Source organism: Macaca mulatta, chromosome 2 (assembly GCF_049350105.2).
Source record: "Macaca mulatta isolate MMU2019108-1 chromosome 2, T2T-MMU8v2.0, whole genome shotgun sequence".
NCBI classification, from domain to species: domain Eukaryota; kingdom Metazoa; phylum Chordata; class Mammalia; order Primates; family Cercopithecidae; genus Macaca; species Macaca mulatta.
This window is the reverse complement of record NC_133407.1, coordinates 115,474,056-115,502,018: the sequence shown is the minus strand read 5'-3', so window position 1 is coordinate 115,502,018 and position 27,963 is coordinate 115,474,056. Positions and strand designations below refer to the sequence as shown.

The window sequence follows — 27,963 nt, the reverse complement described above, 5'->3', positions numbered from 1 at the left end:
GCTGGCTAATTTTTTTTTTTTTTTTTTTTTTTTTTTCTGAGATGGAGCCTCACTCTGCCGCCCAGGCTGGAGCGCAATGGTGAGATCTTGGCTCACTGCAAGCTCCAACTCCCGAGTTGACGCCATTCTCCTGGCTTAGCCTCCCGAGTAGCTGGGACTACTGTTACTCACCACTATGCACTATGCCTGGCTAATTTTTTGCATTTTTAGTAGAGACGGGTTTTCACCGTGTGAGCCTTAGCCAGGATGGTCTCGATCTCCTGACCTCGTGATCCACCCACCTCAGCCTCCCAAAGTGCTGCGATTACAGGCGTGAGCCACTGCGCCGGGCCCAATGCTAGCTAATTTTTTTTTTTTTTTTTTTTGAGAGAGTCTCGCTCTGTTGCCCAGGTGGAGAGCAGTGGCATGATCTCCGCTCACTGCAAGCTCCGCCTTCCAGGTTCACACCATTCTCCTGCCTCAGCCTCCGGAGTAGCTGGGACTACAGGCACCTGCCACCACGCCCGGCTAATGTTTTGTATTTTTTTTTAGTAGAGACAGGAATTCACCATGTTGGTCAGGATGGTCTGGATCTCTTGACCTTGTGATCTGCCCACCTCGGCCTCCCAAAGTTCTGGGATTACAGGCATGAGCCACTGTGCCCAGCCAATGCTGGCTCTTTTTTTTTTTTTTTTTTGAGATGGAGTCTCACTCTGTCGCCCAGGCTGGAGTGTGGTGGCGCAATCTCGGCTCACTGCAAGGTCCGCCTTCCGGGTTCACATCATTCTCCTGCCTCAGCCTCCGGAGCAGCTGGGACTACAGGCACCGGCCACCACGCCCGGCTAATTTTTTGTATTTTTTAGTAGAGACGGGGTTTCACTGTGTTAGCCAGGATGGTCTTGATCTCATGACCTCGTGATCCGCCAGCCTCAGCCTCCCAAAGTGCTGGGATTACAGGTGTGAGCCACCATGCCCGGCAATGCTGGCTCTTTTTTTTTTTTTTTTTTTTTTGAGACAGAGTCTCACTCTGTTGCCCAGGCTGGAGTGCAGTGGCCGGATCTCAGCTCACTGCAAGCTCCGCCTCCCGGGTTTATGGCATTCTCCTGCCTCAGCCTCCCGAGTAGCTGGGACTACAGGCACCCGCCGCCGCGCCCGGCTAGTTTTTTGTATTTTTTAGTAGAGACGGGGTTTCACCATGTTAGCCAGGATGGTCTCGATCTCCTGACCTTGTGATTCGCCAGCCTCGGCCTCCCAAAGTGCTGGGATTACAGGTGTGAGTCACGACGCCCGGCAATGCTGGCTAATTCTTAAATCGCATTCCCCACACCCTCTAGGTTCCTGACTCCCTCAGCTTGGCTGTCCAGACCCTGGATTTCCCACCAATCCCAGTGGTCATGCAGCAGCAGTAATTCACCCCGCCTCCCACCAGCAATTCCCCAGCCTTATGTGGCTGAGTACTCAGTTATCCAGACTCATTCAGTCCTGTAACCACCCTCCAACCTAGGCGTTGCCATCATACTTGTTTTACAGATGAGGAAACTCAGGCACACAGTGGTGAGGCCAGGCACTTAGGAAGTGGCGCACTCTTAGCCTTCCCAGACTGCTGGAGCATCCCCTCCAGCTCCCAGGCCCAAAGTAGTCCCAGACTTGCCTCCCACTCCCGTCTCTCCCACAGCACACCAGGAAATGGAACCTGTCACTTCCCAGGCAGGACAAATACGCTTTTTTATTGTGTCTGTGAGATGAAATGAGAAGTCCTGGCTGGGTCTGACCCTCTGGCCTCTGGCCTCCAATCCCAGAGGTTGTCTCCCTGGTCAGGGGAGGGTGGTGGTCCAGACTGTCCAAGCTCAGGCCAGGTCGGGACCTGGGAGTGGGTTAGTTCAAGGTAGATGGTCAAGGAAGGCAAGCAGGACAAGGTGGAAGTCTTGCGGCTTGTGGAGGTAGCAGGCATGGCCCGCGTTGCGTAGCTTCACCACAGAGTGGTTGGGCAGGTGGCGGAGCTGCCGCAGTGACTCTCGAGCCAGGATGTGGTCCAGCTCTCCATACAGGATAAGGGTTGGAGTCTGCAGGGCAAGGCAGGGGGCTGTGATCTTGGGGCCTGATGAGTTTCTGACCCCCAAGCCACTTCCTAGGAAGCCTTCCCCAACACCATCCAACTCTTCCTTCCAAGATCAGGGATAAGGCCATGTCCTGCCAAGTAAGACTTGAGTCTTGAACCCCCCCAAGCCAGAGACAGGGCGCCAGGACCTTTGAGATCCTTCTCCCAGTACCTTCACAGCCCAGAATTGTTCCTGGGTGTAGTTCTGGGTGGAGGTGGGTGCAATGGGCACGAATCCATGTAGCTGGTGGTGGCCTCGCATCAGGAAGGGCAGGGCATAGTGGCCACTCAGCGAGGGGCTCACCAACACGGCATTCTGTACCTCCAGGTCCTGCAGCGCCCGCTCCAGCAATGCTGCCCGCCCTGCCTCTGTGCTTGCCTCCTTTGAAGGTGCCGAGTTCCCAAAACCTAGGAACAGCAGCAGGTACCAGCTGAGGGGCAATGGGAAGGAGCACAAGACTTCCTGCCCACCACAGTGGGGGAAAAAGTTGGGGACCAGTGGCACTGGCGCACACTACCTAAAACTGCCCAGAAGCTATTTTTTGGCAACGTAATATGCCTGTTAGAAAAGCATATCTTGGCCAGGTGTGGTGGCTCACCCCTGTAATCCCAGCTCTTTGGGAGGCCGAGGCAGGCGGATCCCCTGAGGTCAGGAGTTCGAGACCAGCCTGGAGAACATGGAGAAACTGTCTCTACTAAAAAAAAAAAAAAAAACACAAAAATTAGCTGGGCGTGGTGGCAGGCGCCTGAAATCCCAGCTTCTTGGGAGGCTGAGGCAGGAGGATTGCTGGAGTCCAGCAGGTGGAGGTTGCGGTAAGCCAAGATGGTGCCACTGCACTACAGCCTGGGTGACAGAGTGAGACTCTGTCTCAGGAAAAAAAAAAAAAAAAAGGAAAAAGAAAAGCATATCTTTCATTCATCTAATATTAGCAAAATGAAAAAGACTGAAATAACACCCAGTGTTGGGGGAGACATGGGGAAATGTGCACTTTCATACATGACAGATGAGAAGATAAATCCATACAGTGTTTTTGGAGGATGAGGTAGTAGTTATCTAAATTTAAAAGTGCATGTCCTGGTGACTGGGCGCGGTGGCTCATGCCTGTAATCCCAGCATTTTAGGAGGCCAACGCGGGTGGATCATAAGGTCAGGAGTTTGAGACCAGCCTGATCAACATGGTGAAACCCTGTCTCTACTAAAAACACAAAAATTAGCTGGGCGTGGTGGTGCGCGCCTGTAATTCCAACTACTCGGGAGGCTGAGGTAGGAGAATCACTTGAACCCAGGAGGTGGAGGTTGCAGTGAGCCGAGTACGAGCCACTGCACTCCAGCCAGGGAGACAGAGCGAGACTCCATCTAAAACAAACAAACAAACAAAGAAACAAACCATGTCCTTTGGCCCATCAATTGTCCTCAGTAGCTACCCTAGAGAAATTATTGCTTACATATTCAAAGAAGCATGTCCAAGGATGCTTTAGCTACTACATTGCTTGAGCATTCCGCCAGTAGAGGAATGGCTGGATAAAGCCTGTCCATCCCTTCTATGGGACACACTGCAGGGTTAACAACAGAGAGGGAGGTTTGCAGGGACTGGCATGATCTTTGAGACATGATGTAGGGAGAGAAAACCAAGCTGCAGATGGATGTGCTAAGCAGGCAGGACACCAGTCATATTTACAGACCTTACCAGACAATTCTCTATATTATCTGCATCTTTATGTGTGGGAATACCCAGAAGAGGGTGTGGCATCCCCTAAACTTCTTAGAGAGGGAGAGAAATGCGGCACCGGTCTCCGAGTGCTTCGCTATTTTTTAGTTTTTTTTTTATCCTCTATGATTCGATGACATTTTAAAATTTTTTTAATGACAAAAATGATAGCATAAATCATTTGTGTACTTAAAAACACAAAACCTATATAGTTTGTCATAAAAAGTACACTGCTTGGCGGGCACAGTGGCTCACACCTGTAATCCCAGCACTTTGGGAGGCTGAGGTGGGCAGATCACCTGAGGTCGGGAGTTCAAGACCAGCCTGGCCAGCATGGTGAAACCCTATCTCCACTAAAAATAGAAAAATTAGCCGGGTGTGGTGGCAGGCACCTGTAATCCCAGCTACTTCGGAAGCTAAGGCAGGAGAATCGCTTGAACCCAGGAGGCGGAGGTTGCAGTGAGCTGAGATTGCACCATTATACTATAGCCTGGGTGAAAAAGCGAGACTCTGTCTCAAAAAATACATATAAGTAAAATAAAAAAAGAAAGTACACTGCTTGTGAAGAGTTTTTATTTGCTTCGTGACCTAGAATTCACACTAGTTTTCATGGTAGAAAATGAAAACACAGACTTTTTCATGGTGCCTCCTCACGTTGTGACCTGCCACTGCTTGTCCATACACTAGGGTCCAGTTGCCCCCCAGCCACACCTTAGGGCTTCCCTAGACAAAGGGTTGGGGGTGCTCACCTGGAAGGTCAAGGGCCACGGCCCGGTAGCCCCTCTGTGACAGTAGCTGCAGTGTGCCCAGCTGCTCCCACGTGTGAGAGTTAAAGGCCTTTCCATGAAGCAGCACCACCTCCACCCTGCAGGCACATGGGAATGTGTATCCTGGGGACCTGGTGTAGCCCGCCTTTCTTTATTCCTAGGCTTCTCCCATTGCCCTCCCAGGCCCTGAGCACTCTGAGTATAATGGAGGTCCCACACAGGGACTCCCCTTGGGCCTAGTCCCTCCACTAGACCCTTGGGGCAGCACCTACCTGTGGGCCGGGTTGAGTGGGAGCACCTCGCGGTAAAAGATGGGGGAGTTGCCAGGAGTAAGACCAGCCAGGACAGTGACATTGGGGTCTCCCCAAAACCAGGAATTCTGCTCTGGGGGGCCTGGCAGCCCCACATACAGTAGGAAAATGAGCAGCAGACCCAGGCCCAGCAGGGCTACCTGGGACCGGCTCATGGAGGTCTGTACCACAGTCTGGAGGAGGAGAGGAGAGGAGAGGGAAAAGAGGCTGGGAGTGAGCCCCTACAAGGACCCCTGGATCCCATCCCAAAAACCCACCCAGAGTCCCCAGCAGAGGAAGAGCTCTAGCCCTTGCCCTTTCCCTTGCTATGGGCAAAGTTCTGGGGGTTCATGCTCAACTACTCCACATGCCAGGGCAAATGCTCAGATACCTCAGTGTGAGGAGGTGCATCTGAGGTGTCCTCTGGCACACAGCATGCTCAGTGACTGCCACCATCATGGGATCAACTGAAACCACTTCCGTTCATCAAGCGCTTATGACAGCAGGCCCTGAGTGTGGCACTTTACATACAACGTTCTTTTCCACCAAGAACGCTGGGGAGCAGATGTGATTACAGTTCTCTTACAGGTGAGGAAATGGAGGCTCAGAGAGGTACATTTTCTTGCCCAAAGTGCCAAGTAGCAAGTGGGGGAATTGGGGTTTGAACCTAGGAATGGGCTTCTAACTACCAGGCCACACTTGGTTTGCCAAGGAGGAACCCGTGGAGCTGGGAGGTGATGGATGAACTGGAGCCTTGCAGGTGGAAAAAGTGGTGAGGGCCATCAAAGGAGAAAGACTGCGTGCAAAGGGACCTCCCACTTAAGGGCATGTTTGGAAATGGTTCTTTTAATCTCGCTGCATTTAATACTGCTAAAATCAGAATGCGTTTTACAATCGCATTATAACTAACGGTCTAACCCAGCTGTTATGAAGAGGCTCACAGTGAATGTCTGTAATAGAGGAAAATGCTGAGGAGTGAGGGGCTGCAGGGCCAGGGATGAGCATGGTACACCCAGAAATGAAAAACACAGCGTAGAGGTTGGAGAGATGAATGCTACTCCCCAACCCATACACAGACAGCTTCTGGCCAAATGACCTGCTTCGTGGACTCCTCCAGTCTGGGGTCTTTGCCACCCCAGAGGACAGCCCTTAGGACCCAGGACTCAAATTGGGCAGGCCTTTGAGACTGCCACTTCCTGGCCTTGTGTCTTCAGTTTGTCAGTAAAATCGGATAACCTCGTGGCTGCCCTCCTAAGCTTCCTGTGAGATTTAGATAATACCATGGACTGGATCAGGGCTGTTCCTGCCATTTCTTGGGCCTAGGATGAGCACGCCTGCTTCATTCCCGGAGTCCAGCAAACACATCTTTATTTATTTATTTTTATGTTTCTGAGACAGAGTCTTGCTCTGTCGCCCAGGCTAGAGTGCAGTGGCACAATCTCGGCTCACTGCAACCTCCGTCTCCCGGGTTCAAGCGATTCTCCTGCCTCAGCCTCCCGAATAGCTGGGATTACAGGCGCTCGCCACCGCGCCCGGCTAAGTTTTCTATTTTTTAGTAGAGACAGGGTTTCACCATGTTGTTCAGGCTGTTCTCGAACTCCTGACCTCGTGATCCACCCGCCTCGGCCTCCCAGAGTGCTGAGATTACAGGCGTGAGCCACCGCGCCCGGCCAGCACACCTTTGTTGAGTGCCAATTGGGCATCTGCCCGAGCTAGGAGCCGGGGGCCCGTCTTGGGTCCTATTCATCCCTCTGGGATGTTTTAGGGATGTTTCCTGAGCCTGCATCCCCAGGCTTCGGGGGTTTGTGGGCCACAGCAGCAGCCTTTCTGCTGTTTCTGGAAAACCAGGACCTAGTGGAGGAAGACCGCATTCCTCTTTTCTTCGAGACCACGAACAACCTCAGACGCACGTCTCTAACAGGGCGTTAGCCCAGGTTCCCACCCGGCGCGAGGGACCTTTCCTTGTAGTCCATTCGGGGCGACCCCGCGCCTCTCCAACTAGGGAAGGGCGGGGCTTAGGCTGTTGCCTTGGCAACCCAAGGTGCTACGCAGTACTAGGCAATTGTAGCGGACCTGCAGCCGGCCGCCTGGGGGGATATGCGAGGGGCAGGGTAAACTGTGCCCGCGTTAGGTCATTGGAATATGCGTTGACAGTAATACATAGGTGCACACAAGCACAAATACGAATCTTGCCCCTACACGCTTTTCTTTTGCACAAGCTATTCCCTGCATGTACATGCAGCCTCCTTGCACACACACTGGCCCGTGTGGGATCAATCCCTTCCATTTAGTAATGGTATCCTCTAAATCACGCACGCAGTCAGGCATCAGGAAGCCAGAGAGACTAATGGAGGTGCACGCTTTCAAAACCACAGGCTGATCCTCAGAAATACTCAAGCATGGTCATACACACAACCGTAAAACTACACACTCACACAAGAAAGGCACATGCATAGGAAAGCAGACACACACACAAACCCTCAGAAATGCACACACGCAGACAGGTAGACACATACCCTTAAAATCACACGCACACAGAAATACACTGGGAAGACATACGCCGACGCAAGCAGGCAGACATCAACGAACACACTCCCCCCACCAATATAAGCGCGCAGAAACACACTGACGGACACCACGCAGACACACGAGCGTACACATACACCCAGACCCCCAAGAACACACGCAGATCCTGCGCGCACACACAACACGCACGCACACACAACACGCGCGCACACGCACACTCGCGGCCCCAGCATCTGCTTCTTCCGCGGGACTCTGCCCCGGAGCAAGGGGCGGGGTAAAGATGGCCCGCCCCCGGGCCACCGGCCGGCCTCCGTACCCGGGGAGACTCACCGGGCCGAACGGGATGAGCGGGCGGGCCCCGCCCAGGCGGAACCAGCAGCCGCACAGCGCCCCGACCATGGCTACCTCCGCAGCTCCGCGGGCCGCTCCGGCTCTAGAAGGCCAGGACCGCGGCCACCGAGGCGCGCCTGCGCACTCCGCAGCCTCGGGCCTGCAGCCCAGTTACCGAGTCGTCTGCGCGAAGGGGGTGCTGGGGGCAGAGCCCAAATGCTCACTGGCCCGCCCCCTGCCCAGATTTTCGGAATTGTTTTTGGCTTGAAGGATGGCAGAGAGCCATGTGGCTTCTTCCCATTGGAACATCTCCACTCTGGCTCTGTTCTCTGGCCTGTATAATGGAGTTAAGGATAAAACCCACAGCACAGGGTTGTTCTAGGTTCTTAAGGACGGGTCAAGCCTCAGAACAGTGTCCGGAGCAGAGGCCTCATTGTGTAAATGACAGATATTGTTATGCAGCAGCTCCAGGTCTTGGCCCAGCCACTTTCCTGACTCCTACCCACTCCACCCCAACCCCTCCCCGACGCACACCCACGATCAGAGCCTGGACCGGCCCTGGGCTCCTTCACATCTACTCATGGCGCCTGCCCTGGTTGGTGATGTGTTACCAACGTCTGGCCTGTCCCAGGCCCAAGGCTCCGCGTGGCAACCAGGCCCAGCACTGGGAGGCTGTGCAGAGCGTGGCGTTTACTCTTTATTGCTACTCTGCAGAGGTTGGCAACGTATGACCCGCTCTACAGGAAGGAAACAGGTTCGGAGGCATTGGGAAAACGATCAAGGCCACTTGGCTGGACACTGGCGGAGCCTCGCACTCAAACCTGTCCGGCCTCAACTCTGTGCCAGGCCAACAACTTGCCCTGGGCAGTTCTGGCTGGAGATAAGGGGGATGGGGAGCCGGAAGAGAGCAGCAAGGATGCGATCCCGAAGGAACTTTCCTCCTCAGACTGCTCCATGTCCATGTGGGGCAGGTCGCTGAGGAGTTCGAAACCGTGCTCAGCACCGCGTTTGGGGCATGTGGGACCAAGTGGCTTGGGGAAACTGACGCAGCTGTGAGAAGAACGAGTTGAGCGGAGCCTATGGACCCTGCGAGCTTGTGGCCACAAGAGGGCGCCCCGGAGCACGGCCCAGTCCCCGCCCCCGCTGGATGGGGACCGGCCTCTTCACCCACCATTCCTCCGCCGGCTCCAATTCGCCGCCAGTACGCGTCTGCTTCCCGTCTGCGCGAGTCCACACAGCTCCCCAGGTACCCGCCCTGCGCTTGTGACCCTTTCTTCTCTCCAGTCAAAACCCAACCCCACCTACCCCAAGTCTTCGTTTTTCGGATCCCTGGGTCCCCTCCTTGGGGGTTGCCACCATTCCCTCCCCGTGCTCCCTCCCACACCTAGCGAGCCAGAACCGTGGTCCGCGGAAGCAACCTGACCGCGAGGTCAACGCGTTGGGCCCCAGGTGGCAGCGCGTTGAGCACCCCGCGTCCCCGGCGGGTCGCCTTTCTCACTGGGCGCTTCCGTTTCCGCCTCTAGAAAATGGGCTTTCTGGTGTGGAGGTGCGCGCCTGTGGTTCCAACTACTGGGGGTGAATGCCGGGACAATCACTTGAGCCCAGGAAGGTCAAGGCTGCAGTGAGCCATGATTGCGCCACAGCGCTCCAACGTGGGCGACAGAGCGAGACAACTTCTCTTAAAAAAAAAAAAAAGAAGAAGAAGAAAATGGGCTTTTAGTCCCGGCGCGGTGGCTCACGCCTGTAATGCCAGCACTTTGGGAGGCCAAGATGGGCGAATCACTTGAGGTCAGGAGTTCCAGACCAGCCCGGCCAACATGACGAAACCCCGTTTCTACCAAAAAATACAAAAATTAGGCCGGGTGCGGTGGCTCACGCCTGTAATCCCAGCACTTTGGGAGGCCGAGGCAGGCGGATCACGAGGTCAGGAGATCGAGACCATCCTGGCTAACACGGTGAAACCCCGTCTCTACTAAAAAAATACAAAGAAGTAGCCGGGCGTGGTGGCAGGCGCCTGTAGTCCCAGCTAGGCTGGAGGCTGAGGCTGAACCCAGGAGGCGGGGCTTGCAGTGAGCGGAGATGCGCCACGGGCACTCCAGCCTGGGCGACAGAGCGATACTCCATCTCAAAAAAAAAAAAAAAAAAAAAGGCCGGGCAAGGCGATGCGCACCTGTAAACCCAGCTACTCGGGAGGCTGAGGCAGGAGAATTGCTTGAATCCGGGAGGTGGAGGTTGCAGTGAGCCGAGATCATGCCACTGCACTCCAGCCTGGGCAACAAGAGTGAAACTCCATCGCAAAAAAATAAAAATAAATAAATAAATAAAATAAAATGGGCTTTTTACCCCAGTTTGGGCTCCCTCTGGCCTGCATTGCCAACTCATGATCTGTAACTTAATTGAGCACTGAGTCCTTACTACATGCTAGGCATAGTACATGCATGGCCTTATTTAATCCTATCAACCACCTATGAGCTAGTACTACTGAATTATCCCCATTTATAGAAAAGGATAATAACGATGAGAATAAGAACAGCAATCGTAATGGAGCCCCACCACATGCTGAGTTTTTACAGCAGGCACCCCCACTGATAATTTTTCTGTTTTTTTTTTTCTTGAGATGGAGTTTCGCTGTTGTTGCCCAGTCTGGAGTGCAATGGCATGTTCTCGGCTCACTGCACCTCCACCTCCTGGGTTCAAGCAATTCTACTGCCTCAGCCTCCCTAGTAGCTGGGAGTACAGGCATGCACCACCACAGCTGGCTAATTTTGTATTTTTAGTAGAGATGGGGTTTCTTTCTCCACATTCATCAGGCTGGTCTCGAACTCCCAACCTCAGATGATCTGCCCACCTCGGACTCCCAAAGTGCTGGGATTACAGGCGTGTGCCACCACACTGGCCTAATGGCAGTGACATGTGACCATAAGCTGGCTCTTTTTGTTTTTTGTTTTGAGACCGAGTCTCACTCTGTTGCCCAGGCTGGAGCAGAGTGGTGCGATCTTGGCTCACTGCAACCTCTGCCTCCCGGGTTCAAGCGATTCTCCTGCCTCGGCCTCCTGAGTAGCTGGGACCACAGGCACGCGCCACCACACCTGGCTAATTTTTTATTTTTATTTTTTTTAGTAGGGATGGGGTTCCACCATGTTGGCCAGGGTGCTCTCAAACTCCTGACCTCAGGTGATTCACCCGCCTTGGCCTCCCAAAGTGCTGGGATTACAGGCGTGAGCCACTGTGCCTGGCCGATAATTTTTCTTAAACTTTTAATTCTTAATTATTGAGGTTGGCTTTATTGTTCCCATATTTCAGATCAAGAAGCTGAGGCCCAAGGTTACACACTAAAGTGAATGGCAGAGGCAGAAATAACACCTATGTCCTCCTGACCCCAAAGCATGTTCCTAAAGTTCTGGAAGCCAACTGGAGGCTTCCTTGTTGCTCCTGTGGGACCACCACCCTGAGCAGGGTGTTCTGTGGCCCCTCATCATTGTGGCTTTTGACCACAGGCCCTTCACCAGCACAGCAGCGGCAGGCATGGCGGCAAGCGTGGAGCAGCACGAGGGCACCATCCAGGTGCAGGGCCAGGCCCTCTTCTTCCGAGAGGCCCGGCCCAGCAGTGGGCAAGCTCACTTCTCTGTACTGCTACTGCATGGTATTCGCTTCTCCTCCGAGACCTGGCAGAACCTGGGTACACTGCACAGGCTGGCCCAGGCTGGCTACCAGGCTGTGGCCATTGACCTGCCAGGTACTTAAGGGGCAGGCTTCTGGGCAGGGGTTGGGGAGTTCTCATCAGGGACAGGGCCAGGTTCCTATAACATGCAGCCCCTCCCCACTCTAGAGGTGGGGGCGGTGGGATCTGGAGGACCCGGCCAGGCTGGGCCCTGAACTTGACAGCATTTGGTCAAGCACACTGCAAGGGCCTCTGAGCAGTCTTGATCCAGATGTGGTCCTCATCGCCCAGCTGCTCCTCACTGTTACCTGGGCAGTGTCTCAGTGTCTCTGAGCCGCTGTTTCCTCATCTGCAGTGGGAGATAACCACACTCATGTTTGGGGCTGGCTCTAATGAGAATGGAATGAGATAATCCGTGTGAGTATGTGGCTAGTACGTGACACAGAGTAATTGGTGCTCAGCCAATTGGAAGTAAAGTATTTTGATTGAGTCATAACCATAGGCTTTTGGAAGCCCTAAGGAGTGAGATCTGAGTCTTCTGGAGCCTTGGGGGACAAGGCAGGGCCTGGTGGGTGGCCAGGCCCCCAGTTGTGATCCCACATGCAAAGCCCTGAGCTAGGTTCTAGGGAGGTGGGATCAGTGCCCAGACTGCCTGTGATAACCCAGACGGCTGGGTCCCAATCCTTGGTGCCAGGTGTGAAAGGAGCAGCATGGCTGGTCCCACCCCCTCAGGCCAGGGATGGTATGGTTTCATGGCTCAAGGGCAAGCCTCCAGCCCAGGAAGGATTGGTTCCAATGGTGGGTTGGCTTGAGCTTCAGGGTGAAGGTCTGGAGCTAATCTTGTTGGTGAAGCCTGAGTGACCGGAGGAGGAGCTGCAGAATCTGCCCCTCAGCTGCTGTCCTTCAGGAGCCTCTCCTGTCCCAATCCAAGGCCAGGTGCCTTTCACGCAGTTAATTTTCACAACAATCTTAAATGGCAGATACTTTTGTTATCCCCCTTTAACAGACAGGGAAACTGAGCAGCTGAGAGAAGGCTGAGGGGGACCTACCCAAGGTCACATAGATAATAAATGCAGAATTGGGTTCTGGACCCAGACTTGTTGGGCTTCAGAGTCTGATTCTCTCCAGGACACTTACTGCTGGGGAGACAGGCACAGACATGGAGAGAAGTGCCTCATGCTTGGCACAGATAGGATAGAGTGAGGCTACTGTAGGAATAAACGTGGGCACACTGGGTGTTATAGGAACCTGGCCACAGAGAAACTGACCTAGGAGGGCTTCCTGGAGAGAGCAACCATCTCCCTTGTTTTGCCATTCACTGCCCTTGTCTTATCTCTTCCACACCTGAATCCCTGCAGGTCTGGGGCACTCCAAGGAAGCAGCAGCCCCTGTGCCTATTGGGGAGCTGGCCCCTGGCAGCTTCCTGGCGGCTGTGGTGGATGCCTTGGAGCTGGGCCCCCCGGTTGTGATCAGTCCATCACTGAGTGGCATGTACTCCCTGCCCTTCCTCACGGCCCCTGGCTCCCAGCTACGCGGCTATGTGCCAGTGGCCCCCATCTGCACTGACAAAATCAATGCTGCCAACTATGCCAGTGTGAAGGTACCCTTGTGTGGGAAGCTGAGGTGTCCCTGCCAGGAGCAAGGAAGGGTGCATCCCTGGACCTTCCTTATCTGGGGGCTGGGTAACCAAGGGGTGTCTTCTGGGAGGAACTGACCACCCAACTCCACCATTTTGGTTTACTCAGCAGACTACTGTGCCAAGCCCTGTGCGAAACTGTGTTCTGGGGCAGATACCAATATGTGCCCCCACCCACTGGGACAGCTTGTCTCTCTCCCTTATATGGGGTGGTCCCAGGGAGAGACTGAAGTGGTGGGGAGGGCTGGGGATGCTATGGCAGGTCCCTGTTGACTCTGCCCCATCCTTCCTCTCAGACTCCAGCTCTGATTGTATATGGAGACCAGGACCCCATGGGTCAGTCCAGCTTTGAGCACCTGAAGCAGCTGCCCAACCACCGGGTGCTGATCATGAAGGGGGCGGGGCACCCCTGTTACCTGGACAAACCAGAGGAGTGGCATACAGGGCTGCTGGACTTCCTGCAGGGGCTCCAGTGAAGCCCAGCATTGCTGCAGGGGATGGGCTGCCTGCCTGCCGAGCTCTCTCTGGCACGCTCTCTTCTCTCACGGGCTCTGCCTCATGCACATGCAACAGGTGCGTCTGTCTGGGTTCTTGTCTTTTGTGGTCTGTTTGTCTTTTCTGCCTCTTTCTCTTGCAGTGATAGGCTGAGGGGGTAAAATCAAGAGAAAAAACCCTCAGGAATCAAGGAACATAATCCGGTGGAGGGTAATCCATTACATGAGCTTCTCCTGTTCTTCCACTTTCCTGCCTGGCTTTCACTCCTTCCTCTGCTCTGCCCAGCCTTTCCCTCCCACCCCCTCCTCCTTCTGCAAATGCCCTGAAGGCCAGCCCTTCCCCCAACACCCACTTCCCCACCCCGTTAGGCCCCAGATACTTACATGCCCACATGCACGCTTACATGTTTAGAGCCATCCTTGTTCCCAAATATGACCCTTCGCTTGAGAGCAACTGCATAGGTACATGTAACTCTGGACTGGCAAGCACATTGTCATGTACAGCTTTGCATATACACACATGCATACATGATCCTTCACACAAGCACTTGCACACGTGGACTCCTAACCATGCTAACCTCACTGGCTGGGAAGGTGGGGACCCCATGGGGCCAGCCCTTGCAGGAGGCCCTTTTGCAAGGCTTAGGGTGTGGCCAGCCCTGAAAGCTACTTTGGACACAGGTTTCAGCGGGCCCCAGCTCAGAAGTGACCCCCAGAAAGGGAGGGCCACCGCTTTGCCCCCCTGCTTTTACCCTTCCTTCTGAGTGCTCTATACCTCCCGAGGTTACCAGGCCTGAAGCATCTCAGCCAAGCTTGTTTCCTGCTCTGAGGCTTTGGGGGGTGGGAGCCAGAGTGGAGGTCGGTGAAATAAAGTGATGCAATTAGACCCCACCGGCTGCTGCTTCTAAAGAGCGCCGCCCCTCCCCCACCCCTGGGACCAACACTGTGGGCCCCTCCCCCACCCCGGCGGGACCAGATGGTCCCCCTGCCCTTTGTCCACCAGGCCAGATGGAGAGGAAGGGAGATTGGATTCCCCTCCCCACCCACACATACCCAGGTGCCAAGAGACTCAGCTGTGGGGGGAGGTGGAGGTCAGTGGGACCAGGCTGAGCCGATTATGGAGGAGAGGGGGAGGAATAGTTGCTCCCCCGAGGCCGGGGGGTGCCCAGGGGACTTGAGAACAGTTCAGCTTCTCCCCCACTAGTATCCTTTCTCCAGTAAAAGACTCAACGGAGCCCGTTCCTTGCTACCCTAGCCCCAAAAGGAATTCCGGGGGTAGATTTGGGGTTATCACAGGACCGGGTGCACAGGGCCACACAGCTCTCAGGCCCCTCCTCCAGCCTGCCCTGCGCGGACGAGGGCCGGGCGGTGCAACTGTGGGTGGCTGAGGGGAGCCGGTCTTGGTGGGCGCGAGCCCGAGCGGAGGATGGCGCGCAGCGAGCAGAGCTAGGAACTAGGCGGGGCGCAGGGTCCCAGCCGGAGCTCGGAGGGCCCCGGGCCGGGAGCGAGGCGGAGCCGGGGCTGGCGGGGCCGAGGCGGGGATGGGGGTGCAGGGGGCTCGGCAGAGGCGCCGGGCGGGCGGCCCGGGCCGGAAGGACTGGCCTGGCGGGAGCGGAGGGGGCTCGGAGCCCAGGGCGGCGCGGGGAAGGCCAAGGCTGGGGACCGCGCTTCAGGCCGGATGGCCCTACCCCCAACCCGCGGGACCCTGGGAGCGGCAGGGGAAGGGTCGCCTGAGCCCTCCTGGAAGCGGCCGCCGCTCGGGGTGCACCGCGGCGCGCGGGGCGGGGCGGGTGGCTGCGGCACTGGGGCGGCTGGGGCGGGCCCGCCGCTCTGTAATCGGATCCGGGGAGGGGGCGGGGAGGGGCCGGGCCGGGCGGGCCGGGGGGTGGGGGGGGGCGCGGAGCCGGGCTCCGGGCCGGCCGGGCTCCGCGCCTGTCAAACCCCTCATTGTTCGCAGCTGATGTCACTCGCAGTTGTGAGCGGCCGCCTCTCCCGGGGACAATGTGGGACTGAGCGGCCCAGCCGCCGTGCCGCCGCCGCCGCCGCCGCAGGACAGCCCCAGCGAGGTAGGACGCGGGCCGGGCGGGGCACGGCGGGCCGCGAAGTTTGGGGGTTCGCTCGGGGGCAGGGAGCCCGCGCCTGGATCCCTCGGTTGGGGTCCCGGGTTTGTGAGACTGCGAGGAACACGTTCCCTGTCCCACACGGCTGAGGCCTGCACAGGTGGGGGGCGCTGGTCTGCCAGAGGCGCTGTCGGCACCAGGGAGGGGCTTCCTGGACCTTAGATCCCAGATTTGAGGCCCCCATCCCACTCGCTGTTTCTGTCCTTTGGGCCTGCTCCTCTCTCTGCCTCCTGCCCTGGGTTCTGGTTCTGCTCCATCTCTGCCCTCATCTGCCACTCCCCTGTAGCTCCTGGCTGGGCACACACCCCTTCCCATCCTCTGCAGTCCTTGGAGGAACCAGATACAGACTTCCAGGCCAGGGGTGTATGGAGATGACAGCTGGGGGCTCAGAGTGGTCCCTCTTGCCCCATAGCTCTTCAGCCCTTCAGCTCTGACCTAGCTTCTTGGCTGGGGTCCTGGGCGGTGGGGGTGGGAGGCTCTGCTACTCACTTCAACCTGGCCCTCATGCCTGCCTGGCCAGGAGAGGGAGGTGCCCGCCTCCTCTCTCCCCTATCCCTGGCCCGCCATCTTGAGACCTGTGGCACCCAGTGCCCCACCCGGCCCCAGCACCCAGGGGAGTGGTCTCCAAGGTGATGCACCCAGGGCCAGCTGCATTCCTTTCTCCCCACCAAGCCCAGGATGCTCATGTTCCTGCTGAACCAGCAGGACATGTGTCCCCAGGGGCTCGCCTTCCGCCACAAAGGCTCTTAAAACCCATGAACTCCCTAGGAGCTGAGCTCATGCCCTCCCTGTTCCCTGGGTCACCCTCATTGCCTCAGGACCAGTACCTGGGACCCTGTTCTTTCCCCATCTGAAAAAATCCCCTGGCCTTCCCAGGTCCTGGAGCCCCCTCAACCTCCAGGGCACCCCCATCCCAGCCCCCACCCCCTAGCCTTCATCAGCATGCAGGCTCAGGCTGCCCAAACACAAGGGGATTGTTCTTCTTGCATGCTCAGGGTGGGGGGCTGGGAGCAGGCAGCCCACACACCCTGGCAGGCCCAGGCCACGAGGAGGCTGGCTTGCCCCACCCTGTGTCCCCAGACAGGCTGTCCACCCTCCCTACTCCCATCACTGCTGCCCCTCCAGCTTCCATCACCATTGCTCAGTGGCGCTGACATCTTGAGGAAAGAGCTCTGAACTGCACAGGTAGACCCCTGGGTTCTCCAGCTCTGCCAGTTGCCTCCCATGTAGCCTTAGAAATATTTCCCTTCCTCTCTGGGCCTCAGGCCCCTCTTGTGATTGGTGAGGCCTTTCCAGCTGTGACAGGCTGAGCCCAACTCGACTCTGTGAAACGTACTCCACCCCCCAGCTCTTCTTCCAGTCCCCCTCTTGCGTGAGGAGACCCACTCTGCTCCCACCCTCTGAAAACCTAAAGCATAGCCCAAATCCCCCACCCCAGCAGCATACCTAGAGAGCTCCTAGTTCTGGTGAAATGGCAGGAGTAGGACTGGGGATGCTGAGAAACGAACCAGGAATCCTGTCCAGGTAGGTCCTACCTCTGCCCATGTGACTGGCCCCTCACGTCTGGGTCTTCTCACTCTGGTCTCATTACTCCTCCGGGACCCTCGGCCCCATCTTTGGTTCCAAATGTCCCCAGGCCCCATGAACCTTAACTCTTCTCCTTGCACACTGACCCTGGTCCTGTCTCAAATTTCCTCTTTCTGGAGCTCTGTGTATAGTGGAAAGACAGGCTCAGAAATGCCCAACAGGGACTTCTTTGAGTTGCAGCAACATCTTTGAGGGGCACAGAGGCCTGAGTGATCACATCTGACTTGGAAGCCTGGGGAGGGCTTCACAGAGGAGGTGACATTTGAGAAGGATTTTGACAGAGAGTGGGGAGGATGGGTGTTTTGAGCTGAGGTAAGCCTGGATAAAGGCCTGAAGGGCTGGAGGTGCTACGTGTGTTCTGCAGCCTGCCATATGTGAAGGATGGGGTGGAGATGAGACAAGAGAGACGGGGGCTGGATCACAAAGGTCCTTAATGGTCTGTCTGTGGAGCTCAGGCTTTATTCTTTGGGCACTGGGGAGCCATGGGTGGCTGTTGAGCAGCAGAGTAAGTATACAGTTTTCAGCACGAAGAATGGAAGCTAGAGGTCTTTCTCAGTGTAGGTGAGAGAGTGAGGGGATGGGTACCATGAGGAGGCTGTGTCCTTTCTCCTGGAGCCAAGCCTGGGCCCGGACTTGACTTGGTTTGCCTTGGTTCCGAAGACTTCTGGGGGCTGCCTAATGATGCTGTATGGAAGCTGTAGCATTTCTGGCACCTGCCAACTTGTCAGAGCTGCCTTTCCCTTCCTGGCACTTTGTCTGTGTGGCAGATCTGAATCAAGAAGCCAGAGGCTGGAGCTTGTGGACCCCAGGATGCTCACCTGAGGCTCCCCACTCCCCTCCTCCTCTCCCAACTGCAGATGGTTGGCCATCCCCGGAGGCTGGGAGGCCAGGAGGCTGGGCACATGTGTCCAAGGACGCTGGGGCAATTCTTATGAAGGCCTGGCTAGTTAGGAGAGTGAGCATCTCCGGAGAAAGGATTGGGCAGGAGAGTTAGGAGCCCTCGATGTAGACCTGCTCAGGCCCAGGTTCCACCCTCACCACACCCTGCCTCCCCGGATGCTCCAAGCCATTCCCCAGCATCACTGGGTGTGGCTAGCATGGCTGCTTTGGGAGTGGGAATAGGAGAAGGAGGCTGCTAGGTGGAGAGCTAGGGGTGCTGAGGGGATGTAGGGGGATGTGAGATGGAGAGTGAAGCCCAGGTGGGTCCACAGGCCCTAGCTGGTCCAGACATTCTGGCCAGCAGAGCAGAGGGAATCCCCCAAGGGGCGGGCCAGTCTACTTGAATCGCCTGGCCCCAGGAGCCCTCCCCTCCCCCGGATTGTTCTTGTTCCAGAACAAAGGCAGGGTGGACACTTGATCCCTGCATGTGGGGGGAGCTGGCTAAGCCCCCAGCCCTTTGATTGGGCAGCTGTCATGGGAGAGAGACAGCTGGGGGGGAGGGGCAGGAAGGGGGCAGCCGCCATCGCTTACACAGCTGTCACCGCCCCCCCCCTGCCACCCCCTCCAGCCTGAGTGGCAGAAAGCCAGAGACAGAAGAAGTGGGCACTGGGGCTGGGGAGGGGGCCTGGGAGTCAGGAGGGAATGCCCGAGGTCAGAGGCCTGGTGTGAGCTTGGCGTGTCCTGCCAGGGAGCCCTGCTGACCAGAGGGGGCTGGGCACCCTCGGAGGTGAGCTGGAGGTCACTGTGGCATGTTGTGTGGCTGCCACGTGGGTGGCCCAGCAAAGACCCAGGGCCCACCAGGCTGGAGCAACAAATAACTCCCTAGAGCCCCAGTGAGGGCAGGGGGAGCCAGTGATGCCTAGTGGGGCTGCTTATTCCTTGGGCCCTAGGAGAATAATTTGGAAGACATGGGTTAGAACCCCTTGTTCTTGCCTAAAGATGGGAAAGACCTTGAGAGTCTCTCAGAATAGGAAGGGCGCAGATAGACCAGCAACTCTCTCCCTACCCCCAGCCCTTAAACACAATGCAAGTGGGTAAACCAAGGTCTAGGTTAGGTGAGGACCTGGGCAAAGTTACCCACTGGACTTGGGGCGGTGGGTCTCTGCTGGAGACTCAGGCATCTTTTCATGGCAAAAGCTCTAGTTCTGGCCATGTTCCAGCCCTCCTGCCCCATTTTTCCTGGAGCCACGAGAGGTCATGTGGAGATGGTTTGGGGACAATATCAGGTCTCCCACTGGTTACCATCCCAGGGGGGTCCTTGAATCCCAGAAAATTTTGGAACTTAAGACTGAGGCCCTGGACAAGTTGTCAGTCCTTTCCAAATAGGATCCCTGTCTACTAGCCAGGCAAAGGTCTCAGAGACAACTGAAGCCCAATACCCACTTTGGAAGGAGCCTGCCCTCCAGGAAGAGGACTAACAGATCCAGACAGGAGCAGCCTGAAAGGGGAGGCAGGTGGGGCTTTGGATAGCCCCACACTAGCAATGCTAGTCCCACCGTGTCCCACCTCTCTGTGACCTTGGGCAGGTTACCGATCCTCTCCAGGCATCAGGTTCTCCTTCTGTGCAGTGAATTCATCTGCTCAGCTAACGGGTATGTTAGCTGAGTTCCAGCTGAGCTCAGTATGTTCTGAGCACCTTCTCTGGCCTGGCTCTGAACTGAGCCCTGGGGACATAAGGAGAAGGTAGCAGCCTTGGCTCCTGCTCCAAGGGGCTCCTGGGCTTGGCTGTCCAGAGAGGCAGAAACCAAGCACGTCATCACAAGTGCTTTGATGGGGGAAGTGCAGGCAGCTGGGGGAATGTCTAGCAAGGGCAGCCAGCATGAGGCTGGCCAGGATGCTCGGAGAGCACAGTCCCTGCATCCACTGCTCATCTCCACCCTCTGGAGTCCCTATGGCAGAACTCAAATAGAAGGAGGAGCAGCTGCGCCCAGGGGAGCAGGGTGTCACCTCCGTTGGATAGGTGAGGAAACAAAGACCTTATGCCATACGGTGGCTTGCTGGGGCTTCTGAGAAGGAGCCAGGCTGGGAGCCCCCTTCACCTTCTGTGCTCAAGCTCTGTCTAGCAAGGGGAGTTCAGAAGAGGGCGCTAGACAGAACTCCATGCCCTTTCCTGTCATGTCGGGATGGGGCAGGGGGCTGAGGAGGAAGGCGCCCAGAGACTTCTGGAGTGTTCCAAGCCCAGCACACTCATCCTTCACCCCACACCCTTCTGGGCATGAGGAATTTGCAGTGTTAGAGCTTGGTCTTGGCCCAGACTTAGCACCAGTTAGTCCCACTCCCTGTGTTCCCCATAGGGTTCTGGTCCCCCAGTGAGCTCCCCATCAAGGCTGAGCCTTGGCAGGAGACAGACGCCTAAGGAGAGGGATTTCCAAGCAGGATTAAGGTTCAGGATTAAGTCGGGGCATGAAAAAGGGTCGGGTGGGGAGGGCCGACTGCTGAGCTAATCCCAGCAGCTAATCTCAGGCTCCACCTTTCTCCATCAGTTAATGGCTTTGACATTCCCGCAGCCCACCAAATCCTTTTCTTACCCATCACGCAATCCCAGGGAGAGGTATTCCCTCCATTTTATGAGTGAGGAAATTGAGACTCAGAGCCCAAGTGACTTGTTTCTGGTACAGTAGAAAGTGTTCCAGGCTGGGAATGTGGCCAGCCTGGACACTTCTTACCTCCTGTTCCCAAGGCCATTTCCAGCACATAGGAGAGAGATTGGAAACCAACGTGCAGAACTGGCAGTCCCCTGACATGCTGTGCCCCACCCACTGCAGCCCAGTGCTGAATGAACCCTGCCCAGAGGTGTCTGTAGTGAGCCTCTGCCCTAGTGACTTCTGGTAGGTGGGAGGTATGCCTCAATTCCCCCCTCAACCCCTGCCTCAAGCCTTTACCAGGCAGGGGCAAGACCTGACCACACCCGAGGCCTCCCTCGCTTCAAGACTTCCCATGGCTGCTCCAGCTTCCTCCCCAGCTGCTCTTCTGTAGAGGTTCTGGCTGCTGGACGCAAGTGCCTCTCATGTGGAGTAAGCTTTCAGCCTGAGCTCCACCTTCAAGGCCCAATCCACAGAGGTTCCCTCTTCCAAGAGGTCAGGGAGGAGGCTCTCCTCTCTGGTCTCCCATAGGCTTCCTAGTTAATTATTTATTTTAGTGTCTCAGGGTAAGGGAAAGACTAGGTACCTACCATATATGTGCTTATTGTTTTAATTCTCATCACTCTTTGGAGATGGGAATTTGTATCCCCCTTCTACAGATGGGGAAGCTGAGGCTCAGAGGGTTGAATGGGCTCCCCAGGCTTGCACAGCTCGTGAGACACACATAAGCATCCGGTCAGAGGAATGTGTGGCACTCAAGGTCCATGCAGTCTCTTTCCTCCGGGAGTTTGACTAGCCTAGCTCTGGGGTCCCCATGTAAGGGCAGGGACAGGGTGAACTGGGCTCCTCTCGAACCCCTCTTTGGCTGCCCCTGCCAGAGCCGGCCAGGTCGCAGCGTGGACACACTTGCAGGTCGCTGTGGCCCCAGCCTCGCCTGACAGAATGAGCGGCTCGGATGGGGGACTGGAGGAGGAGCCAGAGCTCAGCATCACCCTCACGCTGCGGATGCTGATGCATGGGAAGGTGAGTGGGAGGTGGAGGGCAAGGCGAGGTGAGGCTGGGCTGGGTTTCACTGGCTATCCCAATGGGGAGGGGCTGGGCCTGGGCACTGGCACCTATCTGACGGCTCTTGTCTTGTCCGCAGGAAGTGGGCAGCATCATCGGGAAGGTAGGTGCCCAGGTCTGCTCTGTACATCCCCCTCCAGCTGAGGCTTCAGCCCAGGGAAGGAGGCTGTGACCTCTAAGTTAAGAGCGATTCTGTTTTTTTCTCCCACAGAAGGGCGAGACTGTAAAGCGAATCCGGGAGCAGGTGAGGATGGAGTCTGGGGGAGGAGCCCAGGGCACTTGATGTGGAGGGGAGATCCCTGCCCCACTTTCTCCCTGAACCACTCCTTCTGGGCTGACCAGTGAGTGCCCCAGAGGGTGGCAGTTTTGAGCCTTGCCTGGGGCTTGGTGAGTGGGGCAGGCAGACAAGTTCTGGCAAGGGAGCAGGGAAGATGCCCCGCTGCCCGGCGCTCATTCTGTATCTGCAGAGCAGTGCCCGGATCACCATCTCCGAGGGCTCCTGCCCCGAACGCATCACCACCATCACCGGGTCTACAGCGGCTGTCTTCCATGCAGTCTCCATGATTGCTTTCAAACTGGATGAGGTCCGTGGCTGGCCAGGGCAGGAGACCAAGAGTGGTTCCCTAGGAGGAACGCAACTCCGACTTCAGATAGTGGCTGTGGGTGGGAGGGGAGGTCAAGCCCAGGGTAGTGTTCCCTTGAAGTGGGACTGGGGAAAGGGTACCCTCCTGACTCCTGGGCGGATGTAGCAGGGACGAGCATGGCCAACCCACCGTCTCCCTGTCAGGACCTTTGTGCTGCTCCTGCAAATGGTGGAAATGTCTCCAGGCCTCCAGTGACCCTGCGCCTTGTCATCCCTGCCAGTCAGTGTGGCTCACTGATTGGGAAGGCTGGCACCAAGATCAAGGAGATCCGAGAGGTGAGGGGAGAGGGATACCGCACACAGGGAGTCCGGGGCAAGGGAGCAGTTGCAAGAGGGGTGTTGGGCTTATGGCGTCCTCCCAACTAGAGAGCTCTGAGCCTAGGCAGCCCTTTTCTGGGTTACGGTAGCAGCCAGAAGTGGCCCCTGTTCTCTGTTTGCAGACTACAGGTGCCCAGGTACAGGTGGCAGGGGACCTGCTCCCCAACTCCACAGAGCGAGCTGTTACGGTGTCTGGGGTGCCTGATGCCATCATCCTGTGTGTGCGCCAGATCTGCGCTGTTATCCTGGAGGTGCTGCCCTGGGGCAGGGAGTGGGGGCAGGAGGTGGGCCCTGGGTCTGCCTTGTCGGGCACCCCAAACCCTATGTCTGTGCCACAGGTGGTGCAGGGCAGGGCTGCAGGGATGGATGATGAGCTCCGGGGATCATGTGCCTTTCCCTGGGGGTCATGGTGGGGCCTGAGGCCACTGGGCAGTTGGAGAGGTTATTGGAGTCTGAGAGGGTCCTGACAGAGCCTCCCTGTTTATGCCTTCCAGTCCCCACCCAAAGGAGCCACTATCCCGTACCATCCGAGCCTCTCCCTAGGTACTGTCCTTCTCTCTGCCAACCAGGTGAGGGGAACAACAGGAGCAGTGGGACACATTACTGGAGAAGGGGAATTGAGATGGAGAAGGGGATGGAAGAAGGAATTGGAGGTCCAGGGAGCAGGGAAGGAGTGACTGTCGCTGAACTGCCCTAATGTCACAGTAACCCCCTTTTCACCCACTTTGTCCCCACAGGGCTTCTCTGTCCAGGGTCAGTATGGGGCTGTTACCCCAGCTGAGGTGAGTGACCCATAGCCCAAGGCACCCCTTCCTGAACCATGCCTCCTCTGACCTCTGACCCCTCTTTGGCACAGGTCACCAAGCTCCAGCAGCTCTCAAGCCATGCGGTCCCCTTTGCCACACCCAGTGTGGTGCCAGGTGAGCCACCCCTGCACAAGGAGGCAGGGGAGGGTCCTAAGAGGGCAGCCCCCTCCCTTCCAGGGAGAGTGGAAATGGTGGCATGGGAAAGGTCCAGAACCACACTCAGTCCCTCTTCTCCCCCTCAGGACTGGATCCCGGCACACAGACCAGCTCACAGGAGTTCTTGGTTCCCAACGATGTGAGCAGGGGATGGGATGGCTGGAGAGTGGGTAAGGGGCCTGGGGGTCTGCGCCTCACCCAGGGTTGATTTCTGTCTTCCCTTTAGCTGATTGGCTGTGTGATCGGGCGCCAGGGCAGCAAGATCAGCGAGATCCGGCAGATGTCAGGGGCACACATCAAGATCGGGAACCAAGCAGAGGGCGCTGGGGAGCGGCACGTCACCATCACTGGCTCTCCGGTCTCCATCGCCCTGGCCCAGTACCTCATCACTGCCTGGTGAGCGTGGGCTGGGCGGCAGCAGGGGAGCAGGTCACGGTTCTCATGTGCCCAAGAAAGGCAGGGGTGGGGAGAGGACAGCTGGCCTCCTCTCTCTGTCTGGGCCCGACCTCTGCCTCTCCTAACCCTACCCCAATTCCCCATGGTCTTCGCCTAATTCACCCTCTGTTGCCCCATCTCCCCCCTCTATATCCACCTCTCATTCTCCATTGCTGTCTCTTTTCCCTGGGTCTCTGGCAACCCCATTTCTCCCTGCACCTCATGCTATATCTGCTTGTCCTTTCTTCCCTTCCTCTTCCACATTTCCCATCTTCCCCTCAAACACATCCACCCCATGTGATTGTTCTCTGTTCACTGCCTCTCTCTTGCCTTTCATCTAATCTCATACCCATCTCTGCCCTCATTGTCCCTCTCTCACTCCCACTTTCCCCTTCGTCTCCCCTCTGTATCCCTCTCTCCAGTCTAGAGACGGCCAAGTCTACCTCTGGGGGGACGCCCGGCTCGGCCCCCGCAGACCTGCCTGCCCCCTTCTCGCCACCCCTGACGGCCCTGCCCACAGCTCCCCCAGGCCTGCTGGGCACACCCTATGCCATCTCCCTCTCCAACTTCATCGGCCTCAAGCCTGTGCCCTTCTTGGCTCTACCACCTGCTTCCCCAGGGCCGCCGCCGGGCTTGGCGGCCTACACTGCCAAGATGGCAGCGGCTAATGGGAGCAAGAAGGCTGAGCGGCAGAAATTCTCCCCCTACTGAGGCCAGCTGAGGTACAGGCAGGGGCAGGCAGGACCACCAGCAGGGGGCTGCCTCCGCACCCTGCCCGCCCAAGGAGACTCCACCCTGGGGTCCTAAACGCCGCTAACGCCCAGACGCATGGATGCACCCCCTACCCTGCCTCCGTCTATGGGAGTTCCTTCTCTCAGAGTAGGGGCAGTTTCTGGCCCAGGGGTCTGAGCTGCGGCAGCCCCAGAGCAGGGGGCGTACCTCTTCAGCTCTGTGCTTGGATACAGGGAGCAGCCAGGAGACTCCCTAGTGCCCCCACCATGGGGGGTGTCACTCACACACTCCCCATCCCTTAGGGCTTCCTGGCCTACTGCATCCTTTTGGGAGTCAGGGAGGAGGGCCCAGGGGGGTAGCTGGGGCCAGGCTTCTCTCCCCACCACCTGCAGATTTCTTGCTGCTTCCACTGATACCCTTTTGACTGGAATGAACTGGCTGGGCTTGTCAGGGGGCACCCTAAAGAGGGGGCACTGCCAGGTAGCTGGGGGAGTGGCATGGGGCAGGGGCCCAGTTCTCAGCAGCAGACACTCTGTACAGTTTTTTCAATCCCTGTTTTTGAATAAATATTCTCAGCGACCAGGAAGTTGTGAAATACTGGTGTTGTGGGCAGCAAAACCTCCAGAAAATGGGTGCAGCTGAGGTCCTGGAGGACCCCCACGTGTGAATCCACCAACCTCAGTTAGGCCTCGGCCCCTTCCACACGCCAGTTCTGGTGCTTCAGGACCCTTTGGGGATGAAGTCGTCCAACCTCCTACTTCTAACACCAAACTGGTCCAGTTGTCTTCTGGGCATTTTAGAAGCAGATGGAGGAGTTTCAGTAGCTTTGTCCAGACTCTCCTTGGTGCAGATGTCAGGGAAGTCCCTCCGAGTGTCTCTCCAGTGGTTCTTCCTGCTGTGGCTGTAACGCAGATACTGTCCTGCTTGGCGGATCACTTTGGTTGTGAGCCCTTAGGGCCCTCTTCTCTGTAACACCTGCCCACCTTGGCCTGGGGACCACCTGTGAGTTTCACAAACCACCTATGCTGGAGGGGCCCTTAGAGATGCTGGAGGGGCCCTTAGAGATGCTGCAGGGTGCAGATGGGAAAGCTGAGGCCTAAGGATGGGTCGGCCTGTGCACAGTGCTATGCAGTGTTGGGCCCAGACCCCAGGATTCCTGGCTCTCAGAAGTCCGTGGGCCTCAAAAGCCTGCAGATACCCTTTCTCCTCCTGTTCCAGTGCCAGATGTCCAGCAGGGCACCTGCTGTGACCTGTGCAGGGGCTGGATGAGCCCCCACGGAAACCACCCTCCTTTCTCCTGCTCAGGAGAGAGAACTCTCAGGTGGCCCCTGGTATGCTGGGGCTCCGCCCTCCTGCCAACTGGGGGGTCTGTTCTGGAGCCTCAGAAGGGCCTACGGCAGGGCCCTCTGGGGGTCTCTGGAGGCATTGCAAGAGTGCCCGCGGGTGCCAGGCTTGCGGAGTGCAGGCCCGCAGAGGTCCAGGCAGTGCACGGCGAGAGAGGCGGCCCAGTGCCAAGCGCACGGGGCGCTGCAGCAGCCCATACAGGAAGGGGTGAGCCGCGAAGGCCGAGTAGGCGACCCAGGTGACAGCCGCCTCGGCTTCCGCGGCCCGCGCTGCGGGCGCCAGGCACGCGCAGCCATAAGGCAGCCAGCAGGCTGCAAATTGGCCCACGGCTAGCGCTGGGGCCAGGGCCGCCTTGCCCCCGGGCAGGCGAGGCCGGAGGGGCGGCAAGATGGAAAGGCGGCTATCCAGAGAGTCCGAGCGGAGTCGGGACCCGCGCGCCGGCCGTGGGGGCCTCAGGGCAGCGCGACGCGCCACCACGAAGATGCCGCCGTAGGCGCCGAGCAGCAGGAGGGCGGGCAGTGCGAAGGCCAGCAGGGCCCAGAGCGGCCGGAAGGGCCCGAGGCCCCCAGCCAGGACCGAGCAGCGAGCTGGAGCAGGGGGCGGTGCGGGCGGCGGCCCGAGCAAGGAGAGCGCGCCCAGTAGCCCAGCCGCGGCCCACACGGCGGTGAGCACGAGCACAGGCGGTGGCCGAGAGCCTGGCCGCAGCGGGTGCACTATGAGGCGGTAGCGTGCCAGACCAAGTGCGGCCACCCCGAGCGTGCAGGCCGGCAGCAGAGCGGCGGAGAGAAAGCGAGCGGCGCGGCACGGCGCGGGGCCCAGGCGCACGCGGCCCAGCCCGGGCGGCGGTGCGGCCAGCAGGCCCAGTGGCATGATGGACGCGGCCGCCAGCAGGTCCACAACGCACAGGTGCGCCAGGTAGAGCGCGTCGCGCAGTCCTGGCGTGCGCAGCACCACTACCAGCAGCGCGCCGTTGCCTAGCAGTGCCCCCACCTCCACGACAGCTGCCAGGATCAACCCCACCGAGCCTGCGACTTCTGAGGCATTCAGCCCTGTGGAGTTGGCCATTTGGGCTCTCAGGCTTCACCTTGCGCTGGGATGTAGATGGCAGAATGGAGCCTACAGCTGCAGGATTTCCATCACCTGTCCCCTGCTCCTCTTGTCCCTTGCTCTTCCGGCCCCTCACCTCATTGGCTGCCCAGGAGGTGGCTCCGACGCCCAGGCTGCCATCCTCTTGGGGGCTTGGCCAGGCCCATGGAGGGGTGCAAGGATGAGTCTGCTGTCTTTCTCCCCTGCCCCAGCCCAGCTCCAGCAACTCAGCCCCTGTCGGAGATGGTACTGGCTGTCACTCTGATGTTGCCACACAGGGCTGGCAAGGGAGGGCAGGGCCTGGCGCCAGCCCCCTGGGTCCTAGCAGCTGCCAGCTGAAGGCTGGAGGCTCTGCTGTGGAAGTGCCTGGGGGTGCCTCTAGGGTGGCAGGGTGGAGGACAGAGCAGGCACAGACCTGGAGCTTAGACTTGAGAAGGTTAGAGTGTGGGCTTTGGAGTCAGCCAGAGTCTGCTCTACCTTTCTCAGTGGTGAGAAGTGGCCCCCATCTTCTGTCTTCCCCCATCCTCATCAATGGGGGTAATCACAGCATTTAGCTCTCATATTAAAGGGAAACTGAGGTACCAGTGAGACAAAAGCTGAAGCAAGAGGACCCTTAGGCATGCCCTGGCCCCCCAAGAGGGCTAGTTCTCTCGGAAAGAA

General features: G+C 57.6%; 5 protein-coding genes and 1 long non-coding RNA gene across 61 annotated transcripts; 3 read left to right on the top strand and 3 right to left on the bottom strand.

Moving 5' to 3' along the window:
- The first annotated feature begins 6 nt into the window (after nt 1–6).
- LOC144339227 (uncharacterized) lies at nt 7–2,845 on the top strand. Its single transcript, XR_013414001.1, has 2 exons — nt 7–312; nt 1,251–2,845. It is a non-coding gene; the product is annotated as an uncharacterized LOC144339227 (long non-coding RNA).
- On the bottom strand, nt 1,680–9,289 carry ABHD14A (abhydrolase domain containing 14A). 8 transcript variants are annotated; one of them, XM_077992999.1, is made up of 6 exons: nt 9,084–9,283; nt 4,826–5,037; nt 4,536–4,651; nt 2,677–2,772; nt 2,250–2,485; nt 1,680–2,042 (listed from the first exon to the last, which is right to left on the bottom strand). In XM_077992999.1, exons 2-6 carry the CDS (start codon nt 5,017–5,019, stop codon nt 1,860–1,862), a joined length of 825 nt encoding a protein of 274 aa, XP_077849125.1. In that variant the 5' UTR covers nt 5,020–5,037; nt 9,084–9,283; the 3' UTR covers nt 1,680–1,859. The 8 variants fall into 8 exon arrangements, with proteins under 8 accessions (XP_077849125.1, XP_077849124.1, XP_077849123.1 ...); XM_077992998.1 differs by lacking the exon at nt 9,084–9,283 and adding an exon at nt 8,871–9,004; XM_077992997.1 differs by lacking the exon at nt 9,084–9,283 and adding an exon at nt 7,700–7,844.
- ABHD14B (abhydrolase domain containing 14B) lies at nt 7,727–15,556 on the top strand. Of its 5 annotated transcripts, XR_013413363.1 has the most exons (5): nt 7,727–8,945; nt 11,197–11,435; nt 12,719–12,968; nt 13,300–13,569; nt 15,448–15,556. XR_013413363.1 is itself a non-coding variant. In XM_015130548.3 (4 exons), the coding sequence occupies exons 1-4, from the start codon at nt 8,779–8,781 to the stop codon at nt 13,470–13,472; spliced, it is 828 nt and encodes a 275-aa protein (XP_014986034.1). In that variant the 5' UTR covers nt 7,727–8,778; the 3' UTR covers nt 13,473–14,376.
- Nucleotides 10,961–18,066, bottom strand: LOC114676358 (uncharacterized). The gene is made up of 3 exons (XM_077994110.1): nt 18,016–18,066; nt 13,413–15,664; nt 10,961–11,709 (listed from the first exon to the last, which is right to left on the bottom strand). Exons 1-2 carry the CDS (start codon nt 18,064–18,066, stop codon nt 14,717–14,719), a joined length of 999 nt encoding a protein of 332 aa, XP_077850236.1. The 3' UTR covers nt 10,961–11,709; nt 13,413–14,716.
- Nucleotides 14,583–25,455, top strand: PCBP4 (poly(rC) binding protein 4). 45 transcript variants are annotated; one of them, XM_015130555.3, is made up of 14 exons: nt 14,599–14,693; nt 20,644–20,964; nt 21,631–21,741; nt 21,863–21,886; nt 21,995–22,027; nt 22,251–22,367; nt 22,571–22,702; nt 22,867–22,995; nt 23,239–23,313; nt 23,482–23,526; nt 23,601–23,664; nt 23,793–23,845; nt 23,933–24,102; nt 24,564–25,045. In XM_015130555.3, the coding sequence occupies exons 3-14, from the start codon at nt 21,661–21,663 to the stop codon at nt 24,850–24,852; spliced, it is 1,212 nt and encodes a 403-aa protein (XP_014986041.1). In that variant the 5' UTR covers nt 14,599–14,693; nt 20,644–20,964; nt 21,631–21,660; the 3' UTR covers nt 24,853–25,045. The 45 variants fall into 45 exon arrangements, with proteins under 45 accessions (XP_077846384.1, XP_077846369.1, XP_077846361.1 ...); XM_077990236.1 differs by lacking the exon at nt 14,599–14,693 and adding an exon at nt 15,428–15,556 and having other exon boundaries at nt 20,817–20,964; nt 24,564–24,992; NM_001260867.1 differs by lacking the exon at nt 14,599–14,693 and adding an exon at nt 15,527–15,556 and having other exon boundaries at nt 20,817–20,964; nt 21,597–21,741; nt 24,564–25,455.
- GPR62 (G protein-coupled receptor 62) lies at nt 25,409–27,963 on the bottom strand. Its single transcript, XM_015130771.3, has one exon. It carries the CDS (start codon nt 27,280–27,282, stop codon nt 26,191–26,193), a length of 1,092 nt encoding a protein of 363 aa, XP_014986257.1. The 5' UTR covers nt 27,283–27,963; the 3' UTR covers nt 25,409–26,190.

Coding starts and splice junctions, on each gene's coding strand:
- ABHD14A (XM_077992997.1), bottom strand. CDS start 7,768: ATGGTCGGGGCGCTGTGCGGCTGCTGGTTCCGCCTGGGCGGGGCCCGC. Junction 2,773..4,535: donor CGTGGCCCTTGACCTTCCAG/GTGAGCACCCCC, acceptor TTTTTTTTTTAG/TAGAGACAGTTTCTCCATGT. Junction 2,486..2,676: donor AAAGAGCTGGGATTACAGGG/GTGAGCCACCAC, acceptor TGCTGTTCCTAG/GTTTTGGGAACTCGGCACCT.
- ABHD14B (XM_015130548.3), top strand. CDS start 8,779: ATGGACCCTGCGAGCTTGTGGCCACAAGAGGGCGCCCCGGAGCACGGC. Junction 8,946..11,196: donor GAGTCCACACAGCTCCCCAG/GTACCCGCCCTG, acceptor TTTTGACCACAG/GCCCTTCACCAGCACAGCAG. Junction 11,436..12,718: donor TGTGGCCATTGACCTGCCAG/GTACTTAAGGGG, acceptor GAATCCCTGCAG/GTCTGGGGCACTCCAAGGAA.
- LOC114676358 (XM_077994110.1), bottom strand. CDS start 18,066: ATGGCCAACCATCTGCAGTTGGGAGAGGAGGAGGGGAGTGGGGAGCCT. Junction 15,665..18,015: donor AGGGGAGTGGGGAGCCTCAG/GTGAGCATCCTG, acceptor TGTTCCTCGCAG/TCTCACAAACCCGGGACCCC.
- PCBP4 (XM_077990235.1), top strand. CDS start 21,661: ATGAGCGGCTCGGATGGGGGACTGGAGGAGGAGCCAGAGCTCAGCATC. Junction 22,996..23,238: donor TCTGCGCTGTTATCCTGGAG/GTGCTGCCCTGG, acceptor TATGCCTTCCAG/TCCCCACCCAAAGGAGCCAC. Junction 23,314..23,481: donor TCCTTCTCTCTGCCAACCAG/GTGAGGGGAACA, acceptor TTGTCCCCACAG/GGCTTCTCTGTCCAGGGTCA.
- GPR62 (XM_015130771.3), bottom strand. CDS start 27,282: ATGGCCAACTCCACAGGGCTGAATGCCTCAGAAGTCGCAGGCTCGGTG.